Below are 20,644 nucleotides of genomic sequence, written 5' to 3'. Positions count from 1 at the left end.
AGTAGTTCCCTGCTCACTTGTCCCTACTCTGTTTTTTAGTTCTCCGACCAGGAATCGAACCCGTAGCCACTGCAGTGGAAGAAGTGCGGAGCCGTAACCACTGGACCCCCAGGGAATACCCGTGTCCCTACTCTTTGAGCCCCTTTCTTTTAGTAGGTAGTCTGGGTTTTGTTACCCCCTCACCCCCTCATTCCAATCTCTGGTCTAGATTGGAATCTACAATCTCTTCTCTGACTTTGGCTCAACCCCCCGTGATACAGTGGAACTCCTGACCTTCCAGGCTCCCGAGAATTTGGCTACGCTTGAAATTCCACATTTAGGACATTGTGTGCTCCCCACGACTTCTCCAGTGGGGCTGGTTTTCCCCCATCCCAGTCTTCCTACCAACAGAGAAGGACTGAGTAAGAGCTGCTCAGAACTGGTGGGTCTGCAAACTTCAAGGCCAAGAAGGAGCAAAGTTCTCCTTTTAGAGAACCCATCATGGCTCCGGACAGGGAGGTACTTCTCAAAAGCTTATTTATGATCACTTCTTGAATTGCCAACTGCCTTGAAATTTCACCCATTCCACCTCCTTCCTCTTTGAGTCTCATTCGTCAGTGGGAAGGGCCTGAAGGAGGAAGTACAAGAGAATAAGTGAACGCAGAAGGGCTGGAAGATGAAGCAGACTGCAGTTGGTTCTCGCTGACGCGCTCCACCAAGGAGGACCCGTGTGAGGAGAAAATGCACCTGCTGCTGCTGTTCTATCTCCTCCGCCGGCTCGCAGGTGAGCTGGGCCTGGGTCTGTTCTCTCGGGAAAAGCCTATGGGGCAGGAGGAAGTGGCTGGCAGAGGGAGGGGGGAGCCCAGCAAGGTGTCCTGCTGAGAAACCAACCCCCTTTCTAAGTAGTTCCTCCCAGTCGTCAGCCTGTGTGTTTCATCCACTCAATCCCTCACCCTCGTGTTGCGGTGCCCACAACGGACGATGCAGAAATATGGAACGTGGTCTTCATGATGAACCTAGAACCAGGCATAACTCCTGACCACCCAGGGGCTAGTCATTCAAAATGGACAGACGGATGGCCCCCACTGGTCACAGAAAAGCAGAGGCACCCTGGTTGCTCAGGAGAACTGGCGAATAATCGCTCCTGCACTGTCACCTTCCAGAAAGCTTTGTGAGCAAGGGAGGGCTCTCGGGAAGGGGTGAGGGTGAAGGGGACCTGGAAGGAAGGGAAGCGGGAGTTTGCCAGATGGAGAGGGAGAGGCAGTTCTAGGCTTTTGGGGAAGGAAATAGTAGAATGGAAAGGTCGAGAGGAGGTCAGCTTTGTAGAATGAAGAGGAAAAGGGGACAGGGACGTGAGCAGAGACACAGGGTTGAAGCCAACTTGAGGTTGATGGATACCATTTTTTTTTGACCACGCCGTGTGGCATGTGGGATCTTAGTTCCCCAACCAGGGATCGAACCCGCACCCCCTGCATTGGAAGCTTGGAGTCTTAACCACTGGACCGCCAGGGAAGTCCCATGGATACCATTTTGATTAAAAGTCAAGGGTGGGGGGCTTCCCTGGTGGCGCAGTGGTTGAGAGTCCGCCTGCCGATGCAGGGGACGTGGGTTCGTGCCCCGGTCCGGGGAGATCCCACATGCCGCGGAGCGGCTGGGCCCGTGAGCCATGGCCGCTGAGCCTGCGCGTCCGGAGCCTGTGCTCCGCAACGGGAGAGGCCACAACAGTGAGAGGCCCGCGTACCGCAAAAAAAAAAAGAACACAAAAACCTGGTATGCAAATGTTCAGGGCAACATAGTCCATAATAGCTAAAAACTGGAAACAATCTACATGCACATCAACTGATGGATGGATAAATAAAACGTGGTGTACTCACACCAGGGCATACTCACACCAGGGCATACTACTCGTCATGAAAAGGAATGAGGTACTGACACCTGCTACAACCTGGATTAAGCTCAGTGAAAGAATCCAGACACAAAAGGCTGGACTTTGTATGAGTCCATTCATATGAAAAGTCTAGAATATGTAAATTCATAGAGACCGAAAGTAGATTAGTGGTTGCCAGGGACTGGGGGAGGGAGGAAGGGGAAGGGACGCCTCATGAGTACGGGGTTTCTCTTTTGAGATGACGACAGTGTTCTGGAATTAGTGATGATGTTTGCACAGCTTTGTGAGTATCTTACAAAAGCACTGAGCTGTCCACTTTAAAAGGGTGAATTACATGGTATGTGAATTATATCTCCGTAAGAAAAGAATTACGGAGCAGAGAGAAGAGTTAGGAGCCGTCGTGTTCTCCTGAGAAAAGTTTCTGTGGTTGCGTTTGGATCTGAGTCTCCAGGGGGCGTGACAACCGGACATCCCTTTGTGACCCATGACTCTTTTACGTGGTCTGATTGGATCGTTCATTCCATCAGGCATAGAAATGAAAATGATGCTTCCAAGCAGTGACACGTGCTGTGAACAGAGCTGAGCTAGATGCCCTGACTCAGGGGGTGGTGGCTGTGCTTTCGATAGGGTGGGCTTAGAAGGAGCCCTCTGAGGAGGCGCTTTCTGAGCTGAGACCTGGGAGACGAGAAGGAACGGGCACTTCAGATCAGGGACGCCTTTTCAGGCACCGGGCACAGCAAGGCTCTGATGTGGAAATGAGCTTGGCCGTGGTACGTTTGAGGAACAGAAAGGCCTTGTGGCTTCCTTACACACTTCACAACAGCCTGCTGGGGCCGATTGGGAGGATACTATTATCTCTTTGGGGAAAAGGTCTCTGGGGAGGAGAGAGATGTGTGGCTCTCCTCCTGCCGGTGGCTGCGGGTGGCTTGTGGGTGCTCCGCCTTGAGTTTCGGTGTAGAAACAGAGAAGATAGATTTGGGGTGAGAAGTCAGGGGACAAATTGACAAGCAAAGCAGCGAATGCACGTAAAGGATTGCTTTTCTTCCCTGACGTCTGGGAACAGGGGAACTTGACGGTGAGCAGATGTGAGAGTAGTGTGTGTGTGTGTGTGTGTGTGTGTGTGCGCGCGCGTGCGCACGCGTGTGTATATGGTTTAGGAGTGATTGAGGCAGAGCGGGAATATCTGTCTGAAGTGGGACAGGCTCAGCTGTGCACTAACAGGAAGCCAGTCTCAAGTGGGAACCTCTGTGCCACCTGTCACCAGCCTTTCCCATAGAACTTCCGATTGCAAGTAACACATTTAACCAGCACTACTTCCCTCTTTGCAAGGGTTCACTGTTTTAAAAGTACACGAGAAGATACCCCAGAAAGTTCCCACCGGGCTTTATAGCATTCATTTTCTATGAGACAAGAGTCTTAATGATGCTATTTTTTTCAGAGAAAAATGAGCTGTCTTGTCCAACTTAAGCCTCACCGTAAGTGGTGGCAGAGGTGGACAAGACCCCAGACGTGCTGACCCAGAGTGGAAATTAGCTGATGTCCCCTGCTGAGCCGGAGATGGGGTCCAGTCCCAACTGTCACTCACTGACCGTGAGCCGCTCACCTCCCCCTGGGGCTTAGCTTCCACCTGATCTAGGATTATTCCTGATCATCTAGGCTGCGAGTAACCATGCCCAGGGAGGATGCTGCTTCTTGGAGCTCCAGGCTGCCTCTGTGCCAGGAGGGTTCCCACAGCACAGGTTGCTGGGGAGTGGGGACCTGGAAGAGGGGTCTGAGAAGTGAGTGGAGCAGATGGTCCAAGGGTCAGAGCTGATACTAAATGCTCAGTCGAGTTCAAGGGTCAGATCCGCTACTAAATGACAACTAAAGATGGAATGGCCATCCGCGTTAGAATCCTAGCGTTGCTGGGACAAATGACCACAATCTTAGTGGCTTAGAACAGCACAAATTTATAATGTTACAGTCTAGAGATAAGAAGTCTAAAATGAGTCAACAGGGCAGCGCTCCTTCTGGTGGCTCTAGGAGGAAAATTTGATTCCTCGACTTCCAGAGGCTTTCCAGAGGCTGCCTGCCACACCCTGTGGCGTGCGGAACTTCCCCGACCACCAGGGGTCAAACCTGCGGCCCCTGAAGTGGAAGTGCGGAGTCTTAACCACTGGACCGCCAGGGAAGTCCAGAGGCTGCCTGCTTTCCTTGGCGTGTGGTCCCACATCACTTCAGCCCCCGCTCCATTGTCATCACTCCTTCCCTGACTCAGACCCTCCCGCCTCCCTCGGTTAAGGACCTTTCTGATTATATTGGGCCACCGGGATAATCCAGGATAATCTGTCCATCTCAACATCCCTAATTTAATGACATCTGCAAAGTCCCTTTTTGCCATGTAAGGGTGAACATATTCACAGATTCTGGGGGTTAGGACACAGACATCCTTGGGGGCCATTGCTCTGCCTACCACACTATTAAACAGCCCTGTCCAGGCATTTGTTTTTCCTATGATTTTGAAAGTAGTAAATGCTCATTGTTGACACTTGGGAAAGTACAGGAAAAAAATGAAGAATTAGGAAAAATCAAAAAACCTTATGTCTGGGGCTTCCCTGGTGGCGCAGTGGTTGAGAATCTGCCTGCCAACGAAGGGGACACGGGTTCGAGCCCTGGTCTGGGAAGATCCCACATGCCACGGAGCAGCTAGGCCCGTGAGCCACAACTACTGAGCCTGCGCGTCTGCAGCCTGTGCTCCACAACAAGAGAGGCCGCGACAGTGAGAGGCCCGCGCACCGCGATGAAGAGTGGCCCCCGCTCGCCGCAACTAGAGAAAGCCCTCGCACAGAAACGAAGACCCAACACAGCCAAAAATAAATAAATCAAAATCAAAACAAAAACAAAAACAAAAAAAACCCTTATGTCTGTCTTAATGCCCAAGGTGACCAGTTGTTAAGATTTTGGTTTACTTATGTTTAAGCTTTGTTTTCTATGCATATTTTAAAAGTTCATCGGTGTTATACTGCATACGATTTTTTAACACCCTTATTTTCACTTCATATGAGAATTTGCCACATAATTAAAAATATTTCTAAGCATAAGCAGCAGTGTTTGCATTATATTTCATTATATACTTATTTCCCTAATTGGTGGAAGTTAACTTTGTTTCCTTTATTTTTGCTAATTATGCGATGAATCTTTGTGCATACCCTTTTTGTTAGCCTCTTTGATTATTTCCTGAGAACCAAATCCTAGAGGTAGCATTACTGGAGCAAAGGGCATGACTGTGTTTGTTACATATGACTGCCATGTGGCTTTCTGTATGGCTGAACCAGCTACATTCCTTCCAGCATATTCTCACAGTGCCTGGACCACCTGGCCCCCGTCAGCAAAAAAGTGAGTCATCAAAACTTGATTGGTTTGTTATGTGAAAAAAGGTGTTGTCTTCCACATTTCTTATTTGCGAGATTATTTAAATGAAACATTTGAATTTTATTAGCTGCTGAATTTCCTCTTTGTGACTTGCCTCTTACCTCTCATCAGTTTTCCAAATGGGGTATTAATGTTTTTCTTCTATACACTCTTAATCGAGAGAAACTCTATTAATCCTTTTCTATGTTGTTTGTTCTAAATATTTCTCTCAGTCTGTTCTTTGCCTTTTCAGTCTTTTTTTATTGGTATGTCCAAGTGCTATATTTGCATGCAGTCAAATTCACTACTAACTCTTTCTAGTTTCCTGTCGTCCATTGATTTCAAGTTTCGAAAGATCTCCCTGTCATCCAGGAATTTTATAGATTCACTTCTGTTTTCTTTCAGTTTAAAAAATGCTTTGCTATTTTATGCTGACCTCCTTAATCTCTCTATATTTACCTAAATGGAGCACACTGAGAGGTGACAGGATAGCGATATGCCTTAACCCTTCCCTTCTCTATTTATCGTTTTAGTCTTCTATGGTATATGTGAAATTCTTAAATAGACTAGGTCTGTTTTTAGGCTATTGACTGTGTCCTATTGATATGTGTATACAGTCTTGTTATATTCACAAACTGGTTTCTTTATTATGGCTTGGTACTATTTTATTTTTTTAAATTTATTTTAAAAATATTTATTTATTTTTGGCTGCGTTGGGTCTTTGTTGCTGCACATGGGCTTTTCTCTAGTTGTGGAGAGCAGGGGCTACTCTTCGCTGTGGCGTGCAGGCTTCTTATTGTGGTGGCTTCTCTTGCTGTGGAGCACGGGCTCTAGGCTCGAGAGCTTCAGTAGTTGTGGCACGCGGGCTCAGTAGTTGTGGGTTGTGGGCTCTAGAGCACAGGCTCTGTAGTTGTGGCACGTGGGCTTAGCTGCTCCACGGCATGTGGGATCTTCCTGGACCAGGGATCGAACACTTGTCCCCTGCATTGACAGGCGGATTCTTAACCACTGCACCACCAAAGAAGCCCCTGGCCTGGTACTATTTTGATACCTGGCAGGCAAGTCCCTCCTTACTGCTCATCTTTAATATGTTAAAAATTCTTGTCTCTTCATTTATTCAAATAATCTCTAGCACATATTAAATATAATATTTATTACATAGCCATACATATTCATATATATACACACATGTGTATAGATGGAGATTATCTGAAAAAAATGTACATGCTCTAAAAATGTTCTGGGGGTTTTGAGTTAAATCTATAAATGTATTTGGGAAGGAGGAAAATCTTTACAGTATACAGCATTTTCATTCAGGATCATAACAGAGCTCTTCTCTTATATTTAGACCTTATGTCTGTCAAGAAAACTTCATTGTGTTTGTGTATGGTTTTTTTTCTATAAGTCCTGATTGTTTCTGTTAAAGTTATTTCTTGGTATTTAATACACCTTTATTACTACTGTAAATGAGCACTTTTCTATTTTATTTTCCAACTACTTGTTGCTGGTTTATAGGAAAGCCATTGATTTTAATATATTTATTGTGGCTTTAGCCACTCTATTGAATTCCATTATAAATGAAAATCCTTTTAAACTTAAGATTTAAAACTTTTCTATAACTGTTATTATTTCCCCCCAATAATTATATATTTTATATTTTTCCATGTCTTACTACGTTGGTCAGAATTTCAGAAAACAGCACATGTACAGAAAAGTGGATACAGAATCAATGTCCAGGTTAACACATTATTATAAAGTAGATGCCAATGTCTCACATTAATTGCGGTATTTGCTGAGGCTTTTTTTTTTTTTCCTATTTTTTTGCGGTACGCGGGCCTCTCACTATTGTGGCCTCTCCCATTGCGGAGCACAGGCTCCGGACGCGCAGGCTCAGTGGCCATGGCTCACAGGCCCAACCACTCCACGGCATGTGGGATCCTCCCGGACCGGGGCATGAACCCACGTCCCCCCCATCGGCAGGTGGACTCTCAACCACTGCGCCACCAGGGAAGCCCTGAGGCTTTTAATAGATGGTCTTTATCAGATAAAGCATGTTCTACGCTTCATTTGCTAAGAATGTTTAGAAAATCATGAATGGGTGTTGACCTCGCGGCATGTGGGATCTTAGTGTAAAGTGGGAAAAACAAATGTTGTGAACTGATGAATGGATATACAAAATGTGGCAGATCCATGGAATAGTGATCAGCCATAAAAAGGAATGAAATACTGACACACGTTATAACATATGCACGAATCTTAAAAAGATGCCCTGGATTCAGCTTGCTGAGTTTTCATTTCAGACCTTTGCACTTATATTCATGAGTGATATTTGCTTATAATATTTCTTTCTTGCACTGCCCTTGTCAGTGTTTGGCATCAAGATTATGCCAGTCTCATTAAATGGATTTGGGATTGCATCCTCCTTTCCTTTGTTTCAGAATTCTTTTGTGTAAGGTAGACATGACTTCTTCCTTCAATGTTTAGTAAATAGATATCTCCATTGAAGCTATAGACGTCTCGAGTTTTCTTTTGGAGAGGTTTTTAATAATGGATTTAATTTATTTAAATAGTTGTAAGATTATTCAGATTTCTATTTCTTTTTGTGTTGTTTTAGCACATTGTATTATTTTTGCTAGGCATCTGTTTATTCCAAAAAATTTCAAATTTATTGCCATAATCTTATCTAGATATCCTTTTATTATCCTATCCTATTATTGCCTTATCCTCTTGTTAGCTTTTTTGTTTTTTGGCTGCATTGGGTCTTCGTTGCTGCGCGCGGGTTTTCTCTAGTTGTGGCGAGCGGGGGCTACTCTTCGCTGCGGTGAACGGGCTTCTCATTGCGGTGGCTTCTCTTGTTGCAGAGCACGGGTTCGAGGCGCGCAGGCTCAGTAGTTGTGGCGCACGCTCCGCGGCACGTGGGATCTTCCCGGACCAGGGATCGATACCGTGTCCCCTGCATTGGCAGGCGGATTCTTAACCACTGTGCCACCAGGGAAGTCCTTATCATCCTTTTAATGTGTGCAGGATATGTACTGATGTCCCCATTTTCATTCCTGATATTCATTATTTAGACCTCTCTCTTTCTGTAATGAATATCTAATTAGGGTTATTTATTTATTTATTTTTAACCAACTCTAGGCTTTTTTGATTTCCTTATTATATGATTTTTTCCACTTCATTAATTTTTATTAACTTCATTATTTCCTTTCTTCTTTCCTCCTACTCCTCCTTCTGTTTTTCGGTTAACTTCTGAAATATATGTTTATTAAATTTAAGTCCTTTTTACTTTTCTAATAGATGCATTTAACGTCATAAAATGTCCTTAAGCATAACTCCAGATGCATCCCATAAGAGTCTTTTAAATTAAGGTATAATTTACATATAGTGAAATGTATAGATCTTAAGTGTATAATTCTGAGTTTTGACAAATTCGTGTAACTTGTATCACCTATCAAGATACAGAACATTTCCATCACCTGGAGTTCTTTAGTGTCCCTCCCAATCTTTCCCCCACCCATGAATCACTGTTGTAATTTCTATCACCGAAGGTTATTTTGCTTAATGTAGAACTTTGCATAAACGGGATCATGAAGTTTATTCTCTTTTGATCTTTCACACAGTGTGTTTTTGGGATTCATCCATGTTGTTTTTTGTATCACTAATTCACTCCTTCTTATTATTCTGTACTATGCTGTTACTACGAATATGCTACTAATTGTTTACCTGTTCCCCTGTTGGTGAACATTTGAGTTTCTTTCTCTTTCTTTCTTTCTTTCTTTCTTTCTTTCTTTCTTTCTTTCTTTCCTTCTTTCTCTCTCTCTTTTTCTTCCTTCCTTCCTTCCTTCTTTCTTTCTTTCTTCCTTCTTCCTTCCTTCCTTTCTTTCTTTCTTTCTTTCTTTCTTTCTTTCTTTCTTTCTTTCTTTCTTTCTTTCTTTCTCTCTCTCTCTCTTTCTTTCTTTCTTTCTCTCTTTCTTTCAAGTATAGTTGATTTACAGTGTTGTGTTAATTACTGCTATACAGCAAAGTGACTCAGTTATACATATATATATGTTCCTTTAAATTATATTCTTTTCCATTAGGGTTTATCATGGGATATTGACTGTAGTTCCCTGTGCTGCACAGTAGGACCTTGCAGTTTCTTTTCCATGAGGGTTTGTCACAGGATATTGACTATAGTTCCCTGTGCTGCACAGTAGGACCATGCTGTCTCTCCATCCTCTATATAAAAGCTCACATCTGCTCACCCCAACCTCCTACTCCATTGAGTTACTTCTAATATGTTGGTATTATAAATAAAGCTGTGATAAAAATTCTTTTTTGTGGACATTTGTTTTTAACTTCTCTTAGAAAAATACCTAGAAGTGAAATTGCTAGGTCAGAGGATAGATTCATGCTTTGTTTTATAAGAAAAGCACTTTTACAGTGTTCCAAAATTATGTATCAAGTGGAAACAACCCAAATGTCATGAAGTGATGAATGGATATACAAAATGCGGCAGATCCACACCATGGAATAATGTTCAGCCAGAAAAAGGAATGAAATATTGATACATGTTATGACATGAATGAATCTTAAAAACATTATGCTAAGTAAAAGAAGTCAGACAAAAAAGATCATATATTGTATGCTTCCATTTATATGAAATGTCCAGAAAGGCAAGTCCATAGAGACAGAAAGATTCGTGGTCTCCAGAGGCTTCAGGGAAGGGGTAGGTGAGGAGTCACTGCTAATGGGTACAGGGCTTCTTTCTGGGGTGATGAAAACATTCTGGAATTGGATAGAGTTCATGGTTGTACAACTTTGTGAATATCCTAAAACCCACGGAAGTATACATTTTCAAAGTGTAAAATTTATGATATGCGAATTATATCTTAACTTTAAAAGTGGACAGAAGTAAATTCTTAGTTTTCAACATGCTTTATTTAACTTTAGAAAGGAAGAAAATTATCCCAGCTTTAAACTGAGCAAATTAGAAAAAGATACGTGGTAATCTCAAGGAAATAAAATTATATCTATGAGAAATTAATAACTTAAAACTAAAAACAGTAACATTTACCAACTAAATCTCAAAAGGGTTTAGCACAGGAAAAAAGAAAGAGGAAGAGGGGGAGGAAAAACATGAAGGAGGAAATCTTGTGACACATGTAATCAATAAAATAAAACAGCACATGTCATCAAAATGTGTCATTATAATAGGTATGAAAAATTTAATTATTAAAGGATACTTTATATTTGCAGAACTTTATGCTAATACACTGTAAAATAGACATCTTTTGGGGAAAAACAAAACAAAAGAACAGAATTTATTAAAGAACAATAAAAAAGCTTAAATAGGTCAATATTCATGGAGAAAAAAATTTAAGTAATCAAAGAATTTGCCCCAATGAAGAATTTGCCAGATCGTTTTCTAGCCAATTTTTTAAGATCCGAAAGAAACCAAAATTCCTTTGCTCTATTTATGTTCTGATCTCAGAGCGCAAAATAATGGAAATCTGCCAGATCAATTGTGTGAAAGTAGCATATCTCTACTACCAACGCTGACAAAGACACACAAGGAAAATGACAGAAAGAACCTCCCTTACGCGTGTGGATCTGAGTTGAGCCCGGACAGCAGGCTCTGCCGGCAGACGGGTTTGGGCGGCCCGGGCTGGATGGCTGTTGTTTCTAAATAAGCCAGAGTTTTAAAATTGAGAGGTTCCACCCCAAACCCAGAATTTGGACTCCTCCAGAAAAATGAGAAGGTCTTAAATTACACTGCTTGCTTCTTGCAAGAGGACAGTGGGCTGAGTGGGAGGGGCCATGCCTCTGCGGGGGGCGTTTGCTCTCCAGATTGCCCTGGTCCTCACTACCTCCCGGGGTCTGACACTGATGCCATTCTTCATCATGCTTGAAGTGTTGTTTTTCTTATAATAAAGATACATTTCTCTGTATCTTGAATCTTTCAAAGGCGAGAAAATGAAAGAAAGAGTAAGAACATATATATCGGGAAATGCTGCTTTACTCTGTGATACCTGCCTTACTGCAAAGCTATAGTATTCAAGACAGTGTGGATTGGCAAAAGGACAGACAAATGGATCAACGGAACAGAATGGAAAATCCATAAAGAACTCACATATTTGCTTTTTTTTATTTTGCAGTACACAGGCCTCTCACTGTTGTGGCCTCTCCTGTTGCGGAGCACAGGCTCCGGACACACAGGCTCAGCGGCCATGGCTCACGGGCCCAGCCACTCCGCAGCATGTGGGATCTTCCCGGACTGGGGCGTGAACCCTTGTCCCCTGCATGGGCAGGTGGACTCTCAACCACTGCACCACCCGGGAAGCCCACAGATTCGCTTTTTGACAAAGGAACCAAAGCAATTCAATGGGGAGAAATGGGATCCGGGTGTTACAGATTCCACAGCATGGGGAGACTGATTAGCATCACTGTTTTGGTCGATTTCAAAGGCGTTCCTTCCAGGGTGGTTTACAGTAGAACCGCTCGAAACAATTAGAACCGTTAGGAAGTTTCTCCAGGGCTAGGTGATGGGGGTGTTTCAGCTGAACCTCCTGAGGTCCTCAGTACAAAGTCATCTTCTGTGGAAATGGGTCCTCTGGTCTTTCTTCCCCATCAGACCAGCATAACACAGAGATGGTTGCAAAAGGACATTGCTGGAAATAGAAAGACTTTCTGGCCTCAGAGAAGGGGAGAGGGGGTGAACTACAGGAAGTTATTATTGCTCTGTGTCAACGTTTTTGTTTCTTTAAGGTCTGTAGTTGTGCTTTTATGGGATTTTCCTGGTGGCTTTGATCTGGTAGGATTTTGAAGAACAAAAGGTCTTTACGTGTAAGGTGTATTCCTTTCTTGACTGCTACTTAACTCATGAGGACCTTGGGTTTATTGGAACTATTCACAATGCAGGAGGCTGTGGCCCTGCCCTCAGGATGGGAGGTGACAGGTACATGGATTCGTGTTTTCCAGGCTCATCTGCCATCACTGGCCCAGAAGCAGTGAGCGGCCCAGAGGGAGACTCGTTGACTGTGAAGTGTCAATACAGCCCTGGGTGGGAGACGTATGCGAAGTGGTGGTGCCGAGGAGCTGCTTGGAGCAGCTGCAAGTTAGTCGTTAAAACCACTGAACCAGAGAAGGAGGTGAAGGAGGGCCGCGTGTCCATCAGGGACAATAGGAAAAGCCGCACCATCGCCGTGACCATGGAGAAGCTCAGGCTAAACGATGCAGACTCTTACTGGTGTGGGATTGAGAGATTTGGAACTGACCTTGGGGTCCCAGTTAAAGTGACCATTAACCCAGGTAAGCGTATGTGTATGTGTAGATGTGTCTCTTCAGGGCCTGCTCTGTCCTGGTCCCTGGGGTCCCTCTTTAGTGACTTGTCACTCAGAGTGAACCGTCACAGGGGTGGGGGAGTCCTGAGGTCTCATGGAACCCACACTGACCACCTGGGATTGGGAGGGGCAAGGCTTCCCTTAGAGGCTCTCATGGCCCCCAGGGCCTCCTCCAGGATGGGACAAGCCTTTCTCGACACATTATTTTTCCCGGTGCCCGAGTCTATTGCCCATGGAGATCAAGGTGATGGGCTCACCCGGAGACCCTAATTTCTGCTAATGTTTTCCTGGGACTCCCGTTGCCCAGGTGTTCCTATTCTTTCTGGAATTTGGGGCTGGGTCTTCAGAGCTGCAGCTCCCACCCCCTGGTCCATGTCCCATCTCAGGGGGAAAGACCCAGCACAGTTGGACTGCTGCCATTAATTCCTGGGGTCTGGAAAGGCCTCCACAATCCAAGGACCGCATTCCCAGGTGCCTGAAATCCCGTCATTTGCCATTTACACATTTGGGATGAAGGATGTTCTCTTCCTAAATCCTTTCAGAATGCAAACACGCTGAGCGTGTCGGCTCAGTGGTCTCAGTGCCTTGGTCTGATCGAGTTTATCTGTTGGGCTCTGCTTCTGCAGAGAGCTGGTGACACCAGCTCATTGGGCACCTGTGGCAACGGGGGTGGGCGCACAGTCAACGGAGCCTCCACCACACCAGGAACGTGTGAGGCCCGTTATACTTGCAGAGCACAGCCTCATTTCGTTCAGTCCCGACAGCGCTCCTGAGATGTAACCATCCCCACTGCGAAAGCTTTAGAACTTGCCCCAAGTAAAGGCTCTTCCTGAACCTCAGGGTTTTGCTCAGGGCTGGTCCTCATGTTCGAAGTCACAGATTTGGGGCGTGTCAGCCACCTGAGAGCCCCCATTCTGTTCATGTCCTTGTGGATAAATAAGGTGAGAGGCACTGGCCTCTGGCCGAGGCCCTGTCATAAGCAGCCGGAGTGTTTGAATTCCAGCTGAACTCCAGCTGCCCTTGTCCTGAGGCAAGCCTGGCCCCCCCTAACCTTCCAAGTTCTGCTTGATGTCCTCCCCGGACCTGTGCCAGCTCCACCTGCCTCTGAGGTTCTGAGTCTCCTAGCGGCCAGGGAGATATGAGTGGTCCAGGCTATAGGCTCTCTCCCTTGGCCCTGCTCCAGACTCCTCAGGTAGCCCATGATCCCCACCCCCGGCTCAGAGCCATGTGTAAGGCTGCGGGTGGGTGAACAGGCAGAGCCATGTGTAACCTGGTCTGTACGCCAAGCACCCAGCACAGTGCCGGCCACCACTCCTGCCACCTCTGCTATCAACGTGTCCACAGTGTCGGTCAACCTGGAAGAGACCAGTGACTCCCTGGCTGTAACCAGCCCCGGCTCCAACAGCGGGTAAGCCAGCTCTGATGCTGCTGTTACATGTGGCCCACTTGGCCCAAACTCTTCCAAAGGGGAGACTTTTGTAGTCCCAGGTCCCAGCCAGAGCTTGTCTCCGGACCCTCAAGCTCAAGGATGCTGGGGCCTCCTCTCACTTACTCTCACAGCTCAGGAGGCCAGAAATGAAATCAAGGTGTCGGCAGGGTTGGCTCCTTCTTTGGGCTCAAAAGTAGACTCTGTCCCAGGCCTCTCTCCTAGCTTCTGGTGGTCGCCAGTGAGCCAAGCACTCCTTGGCTTATGGCAATCACTCCAATCTCAGCCTCTGTCATCCCATGGCCTTTTCCCTCTGTGTCTGTGTGCCCCCATTTCCCTTTTATAAGGACACCAGTCATTGGATTCAGGCCCATCCTAATCCAGTATGACCTCATCTTAACTCGGCGACCTCTGCAAAGATCTTATTTCCCAAGGGGTCACCTTCTCCAGTTCCTAATGAACATGAATTCCTGGGTGAGGGACACTGTTCAGCCTGTACAGGGGGCAAGCTTAGAAGCAGGGAGGCCTTTTCAGAGCCTTTGCCATACAATTTCTGTTTGGCTTCTAGGCTCACTGAGACCCCTTGTGGAACCCCCCTCTCTCTTTTTTTAAAACACCATCTTTGAGGGCATCTGGGAGTAGGGGTTCCCCGACTGGAAACCTCAGGCCTGTAGGTTGAAAGGTTTCAAGGCCTGTGGCTGTCCCTGCTCCCAGGTGGGTGGGATAAGACCAAAGACAGGAGGTGAGCCTGGGTGCCTGGGGCATCCTCTGTCGTTCCCAGCAGTGTGTTCCTGAAGGCCAACACCCTCCTTCCCTTCATCTTTGCTGTGCTGCTTCTTCTCTTGATGGTGACCTCACTTGTGGTTTGGAGAATGATGAAACAACAGAAGAAAGGTGAGGGGACCTGGCTGACACCGGGCTGGGGCTGGGCTGGGTGGAAGTGTGTGGGCCAGCATGGTCATCCGGGAACCATCAGCCCAAGGGAATACCTGCACAGTCTGGAAGGGGTGCCGTCCCAAAGGCCACGGCAACTGGCAGTTTGAGGGGCTGGAGCTTGGAGGTGAACCCAGGAGGTTTTGGACTCAATTCTACCTTGCTCATCCCTCTTTGCTCCTCTTGCCTCTCTGCTCCACCTCCCTGTCTGTTTCTTGGTTTGGTTCCTGGTGGCAGAGATGGCAATGGCCTTAGGCAGGCAGCCTTCCTAGGGTCCCCAGACACTTTAGTAGAATTCCTGTGGTGGTCAAGGGGGTACTGAATAGACATGGGGGCATGGAGAAACACACACACACGCATGTATACACACATGCACGAGCACATGTTCACGCACGCACACACAACATAGCCTGCACACGCATGTGCACATGTGCGTGTGCACACGCATACACGGTTCTCTGTGTTTTCTCAGGAATGCTGGTGGCCACTCCTGTGTTTGCCCTTCCTCCCTTCAGCCCTTTCTCAGGCTACCCTACTTGTTCTGTGTATATTTGCCCTTTAGGGAAGGGCCTCTGCTCACGAGTCTGCACTTGTCTATCACGAGGTCTGGCCTCGGCCAAACACTTTTCCTGTCTGGCTCCACTTCCACGTTCTCACATTAACTGCGCCTCCTCCCTTTCTCAGAACCCACTGGGATCTGGGAACTCACGGGACCCTCTTTAACACTGCTCTGTCCCCACAGCCTGGGGAATCTTGTAGTTTGGAGACACGGGAGCCTGACTCCTGTTCATCATACTTTCCCCCCAATGTATTGTCCGTGACCTAAGTTAAAAATACTTTCTGTCCCCCTCAGTATCTAAAAATCATAGGGAAAATCTTTCTTGTTTCTTTGTTGTCTCCGAAGCTGGGGGCGTGACGGTGGCAGGGGGAGGGCAGGGAGAGAAAGAAACAGGAACCAGAGGGCACCTGAGAGCTGGTCCGGACAGTGATGACCCAGCTCGGGTACGCCACTCAGAGGCAGCTTAGAGCCATCCCGTCGCGAGGACAGCTTGTACTGATGGAGCCCCTCTTGTGCCTGGTACAGTCCGCACCCGGAAGGCATGGGAGGGACAATCTTGGCCATCCAGCAGCCCGCATCCCACCTGAAGACCAACCAGAATTCAGTGGGACAAGGGTGATGAGACAGACATAAATCAAATGCCCTGGGAGCCAGGGAGGGAGGGATCCGACAGCCTGGATAGCTGGAGAAAGTAGGTGTGACTTTGAGTTGAGCCCTGCAGGTGGAGAAATGGTGGCGTCACAGGCAGAATCCCAGCAGAAGTTTTAGGTCGAGCCTAATCCCGGGGGAGTTGATAACTGGCAGGGCCACCTGAGCAGCTGATCGCACAGTTCTGTGATGTGGGGAATGGATGGGCTGAGGTCTCCTTAGTTCTCATCTGAGGGATCAGAATTAGAAGCGGGTCTCTTCTCTCTGAGTCCGAAACCTAATTCCTCTTTTCTCTCCCAGACCTGAGGGGATGGGCTTTCTAACTCTGATTGTTTTTGTCTTTTAGCTGCTGAGATATCCCCAGAGCAGGTAAGAGAGTCCCCGAGGTCAGAGCAGAGACACCAGACACGTTTCCCTCACTTCCTTATTTTCCATCTCCCAGGAGCACCAAGGTCCAAATGTATCAGACAAACTCTGTGCCCAAATGTCCATATACTCATGGCCCAGCTGCAAGGGCCGGGGAAGGGGCCCAGTCGTATGCTGGCATCAGCCAGAAGGGAGGAGGGCTTGGGAGGGGGAGGTGTGGGAGGCTAAGAGGAGATGGGGGTTGCAGAGGGAGCTGGGAGAGGGGGGTCCCAGGGGAGCAGAGAGCCACGTGTCCTTCTGTGGAAGAGAAACCTGTGTTTCCTCTCCTAGGTGCTTCAGCCCAAGGAGGGCGACATGTGCTACGCAAACCTGAGCCTGCAGCAGACTGAAAACTCTGGGTCGTCCCAGAAGAAGGCTTCCACGAGGTCCTCTTCCCCCGCCCAGGCCAACGCGGAGGAAGTGGAGTATGTCACCATGGTATGCACTTGGTGGGGCTGCTACGGGGCTCAGACCGGACCCGCTGTTGCCCTTCCTTTGAGGACCGGCTTTCTCCCGCCCACGTGGGAGGGTGGGTGCTGGGACAAGATGCAGTCATTGAAAGCCTTGCTGGCAGAGCTCCTGCATGCTTTTGGCATTTGAAGTACCTCCACACCAGGTCTTAGCATTGGGAGACTCAGAGCCCGGTCAGACACGGTCCTCATGCTGGGCAGGGGAGACCCAGACAGGCTGAGGGACCTGGATTCCATGCCAAATGTGCCGCCCTGGCATGGAATTGAGGGAGAGCATCTTCTGCCGTGGCCGGAGCTAAAGGTGCCTGGCAGAGTGGAGGGGGGAGCAGCTGGGGGGCCTGGGAGAAGACTCCAGAAGCCCTGGAGGGTCTGTCTCCCCAGGCTCCTCCAAGGTCTCCTCCATCTGTGGGCACAGCCTCCTGCCAGCCTCTCTAACCCCGAGGACGTCTTCATTGCAGACTCCCTTTCTCAGGGAGGGCATTGCCTGTGCAGCTCTGTCTTTGGAAACTTCAGATCAAGAGCCAACCTATAGCAACATGGAGTGCTTCATCACCCGCATTCCCAGCAGGAGCCATGAGGAACCCACGGAATACAGCGCCATCAGGAAGCCTTAGCCTGCGCTCCAGGGGCCCCTCTCAGACCCACTCGAGGCCTCTGAGTATGTTCCTGCTTCATCTGCTCTCTGCCTGCCCCCCAGTCCCCTCATGGGACCAGCCAGGTCCTGAGGCCTCTGTCTGATACAGTCAGCATCGTGGCCAGCTATGGTTTGGGCTCGGGGCCTAGTCTCAGGGAGCTTCTGGGAGTTAGACAGGGGTCTTTCCACATCCCTTTCTCTCCCACACAGCTTGGGAGGGGGCTGGGGATACACTCCAGAGCTGCTGAGGGAGCAGTCACAATGGTAACGATAATAATAGTAATTCACTTTTATTTATTGCTTATCACGAGTGCTGGACTGAACAATGGTCCTAAGACTTAGCGGTACCTGGACCCTCGGAACCTGTGAATGTTACCTTCTGTGGCATAAGGGACTGTGCAGATGTAACAGAGTTGAGGATTGTGAATGGGGAGATGATTCTGGATTATCCAACTGGGCCCTGAATATAAGCTCAAGGTTTCTTATAGGAGGGAGGCAAGAAGGTCACAGAGGAGAAGACAGTGTGATGGTGGGAGCAAAGGTCGGAGTGATGCAGCCAGGGCCCGCAGAACGCCGCAGCCTCCAGGAGCTGAAGAGGCAGGAACGGATCCTCCCCAGAGCCCCCGGAAGGAGCCAGCCCGGCTGACGTCTTGACTTTAGCCCAGTGAAACTGATTTCATACTTCTGGTCTCCAGAATTGTAAGAGAATAAATTTGTATTGTGTTAGTGAAGCCATTACATCTGTGGTAATTTGTTACAGCAGAAATAGGAAAAAATATACTGTGTAACAGGTACTCTTCCCTAAATGCTTTACCTATAGTAACTAATTTAATCCTCACCACAACCCTAAGAGGACGCCTTTATTATTGTCCCCATTTTACAGAGGAGGAATCTGGGTACAGAGAGGTTCAGTGACTTACCAAATTTTACTGCTAGCAAGTGGATCAGTTAGAATTTGAACTTGGGCATCTTGGCTCCAGAATCTGGAGTCTGGGCCACCACCCTGGACTGTGTGTATAAGGAGGATAATGTGTGTTGTGTGTGTGTGTGTGTGTGTGTGTGTGAGCGTGTGTGTCTATACACAGCTACTCACACAGGGACAGTCATCGAGCATATACAGACGCTGGACTTGCTGTCTTTATTCTAGGGTCCTGGCAGCTCTCCCTCTGGAATCCTGAATCTCATCCCAGCTTGCCATCTCCATGGTTACCAAACCAGTCCAGTCCCCGGCCTGGAGTCCCTCTTGTTCTCTGCTCCTGAGTCCAGTCTCCTCCCAGCAGCCAGAGGGATCTTTTTAAAGCACAGACTTGATCACTCCCTGCTTGTAACCTTCCAGTGGCTTCTTCCACAGCCCAGGAGGCCCCCGGGGTCCATGGGTCCCTGCCTGCCCCTAAGACCCTCTCTCTGGCTACTCTGCCTCTCACTTGCCCTGCTCTGCCCACACTGGACTTTCTTCCATCCTTCTAACAAGATAATACGTGGTTCCTTCTCAGGGCGTTGACACTTACTATTCCTTCTTTCTGGAATGCTCTTCCAGCGGATATGTGAATAGTTAGGTTTGCCAAAGAGAGAGAAAGGCAGGGAGAGAGGGAGGGAGGGAGAGAGGGAGAAAAGGAGAAAAGGGAATTCCCTGGTGGTCCAGTGCTTAGGACTCTGTGCTTTCACTGCAGGGACCTGTGTTCAATCCCTGGTCGGGGAGCTAAGATCCCACAGGCCATGTGGTGTGGCAAAAAAAAAAAAGCTTATTTTTATTATCACAACTCAGCTCAAATGTTCCCTCCCAGGGTGGCCTTCCCAGACCCCCCTAACAGCAGTGGCCCCTGCTACACCTCTGATTCCTCTCTGTCACATTGCCCTAAGTAAAAGTAGTACTTGGGCTTCCCTGGTGGCGCAGTGGTTGAGAGTCCGCCTGCCGATGCAGGGGACACGGGTTCGTGCCCCGGTCCGGGAAGATCCCACATGCCGCGGAGCGGCTGGGCCCGTGAGCCATGGCCGCTGAGCCTGTGCGCCCGGAGCCTGTGCTCCGCAACGGGAGAGGCCACAACAGTGAGAGGCCCACGTACCGCAAAAAAAAAAAGTAGTACTTACTACTTTATGAGCTAACTTGTTGATTGGCACATGGGTTTACTGATTGCCCCCTCTCCACCTGGCTGTAGGCTGCCCAGACGTGGGGAATTTGTCTTCCTCACTGCTGTATCCCCCGTGCCTAGTTTAATGTCAGGTACAGGGTGCGTTCTTGAATATTTATGTGTTGACCGAATGAATAAGTAACTTGATGGTTCAGACTTGGGAACTCAGGGTGAGCTTTCAGGAGCAGGGACACCCGTGTCCATCACGTGAGGAAGGGACCCCTGGGTCACCTGGGCAACCAGAGGGATTTCAGGATCCCCTTCCCAGCAGCATGCAGTGGAGAGACTTTTTTTCCGCCTCCCGAAATGAGAGCGGTGAGGCACCATGATTCCCCTTGACTGGAGGACAAAGGTCTCTTCCTTTGCTTGGGTTTCTTTTGTTTGGGGCTGGAGGGAAGTGTCAGGGAAGAGAGTCATGACTTGGGAAGAAAGGACCAGCTCTGCCTGGGGGTCACAGACAAGTGCCCCAGCAGGTATTGGGACCGTAGGGATGTTTAGTTGGGCCATTATCAGTGTGTCCTGGGGTTTCCCCAACTTCTCACAGCTCTGGACATCCCAAGTAGTCTGGCGGAGGTGGCCTTAGTGGATGGCCATCTCATCTCAGCATGGGCTGCTCTTTCTTCTTGCCCCCCACTCCCTGAAAGATGATTCCCTAGAATCTCAAGGGCTTTATCATCCTGGGAGAGCTTACAGAACCCAAGCAAGCTTAAATATTCTTGGGCTGGTCACCTGAGCTGAGTGGGTCAGAGTAAGAGTATTTCTGACCCAGGTGGTTTTAGGACTTACAGAGCACAAAGTGCCTGTAGGGAGACCTTTAAATGAAACAGTGAATTGAGCTCCATGAATAAGTCACAACAGACA

General features: G+C 47.9%; 2 protein-coding genes across 4 annotated transcripts in view; one reads left to right on the top strand and one right to left on the bottom strand.

Annotated features, from left to right (window-relative positions):
- RAB37 (RAB37, member RAS oncogene family) overlaps positions 1 to 20,644 on the bottom strand; it is a 70,943-nt gene that overhangs the window by 30,479 nt on the left and 19,820 nt on the right. The gene's annotated exons all lie outside the window — the stretch shown is intronic.
- LOC132415345 (CMRF35-like molecule 1) lies at positions 666 to 18,389 on the top strand. Of its 2 annotated transcripts, none has more exons than XM_059998676.1 (8): positions 666 to 763; positions 12,218 to 12,547; positions 13,924 to 13,987; positions 14,787 to 14,899; positions 16,492 to 16,514; positions 16,842 to 16,988; positions 17,479 to 17,678; positions 18,143 to 18,389. In XM_059998676.1, exons 1-7 carry the CDS (start codon positions 721 to 723, stop codon positions 17,632 to 17,634), a joined length of 876 nt encoding a protein of 291 aa, XP_059854659.1. In that variant the 5' UTR covers positions 666 to 720; the 3' UTR covers positions 17,635 to 17,678; positions 18,143 to 18,389. The 2 variants fall into 2 exon arrangements, with proteins under 2 accessions (XP_059854659.1, XP_059854658.1); XM_059998675.1 differs by having other exon boundaries at positions 13,867 to 13,987.

Source organism: Delphinus delphis, chromosome 19 (genome assembly GCF_949987515.2).
Source record: "Delphinus delphis chromosome 19, mDelDel1.2, whole genome shotgun sequence".
Classification (NCBI taxonomy): domain Eukaryota; kingdom Metazoa; phylum Chordata; class Mammalia; order Artiodactyla; family Delphinidae; genus Delphinus; species Delphinus delphis.
This window is presented reverse-complemented; position numbering and strand designations above follow the sequence as displayed.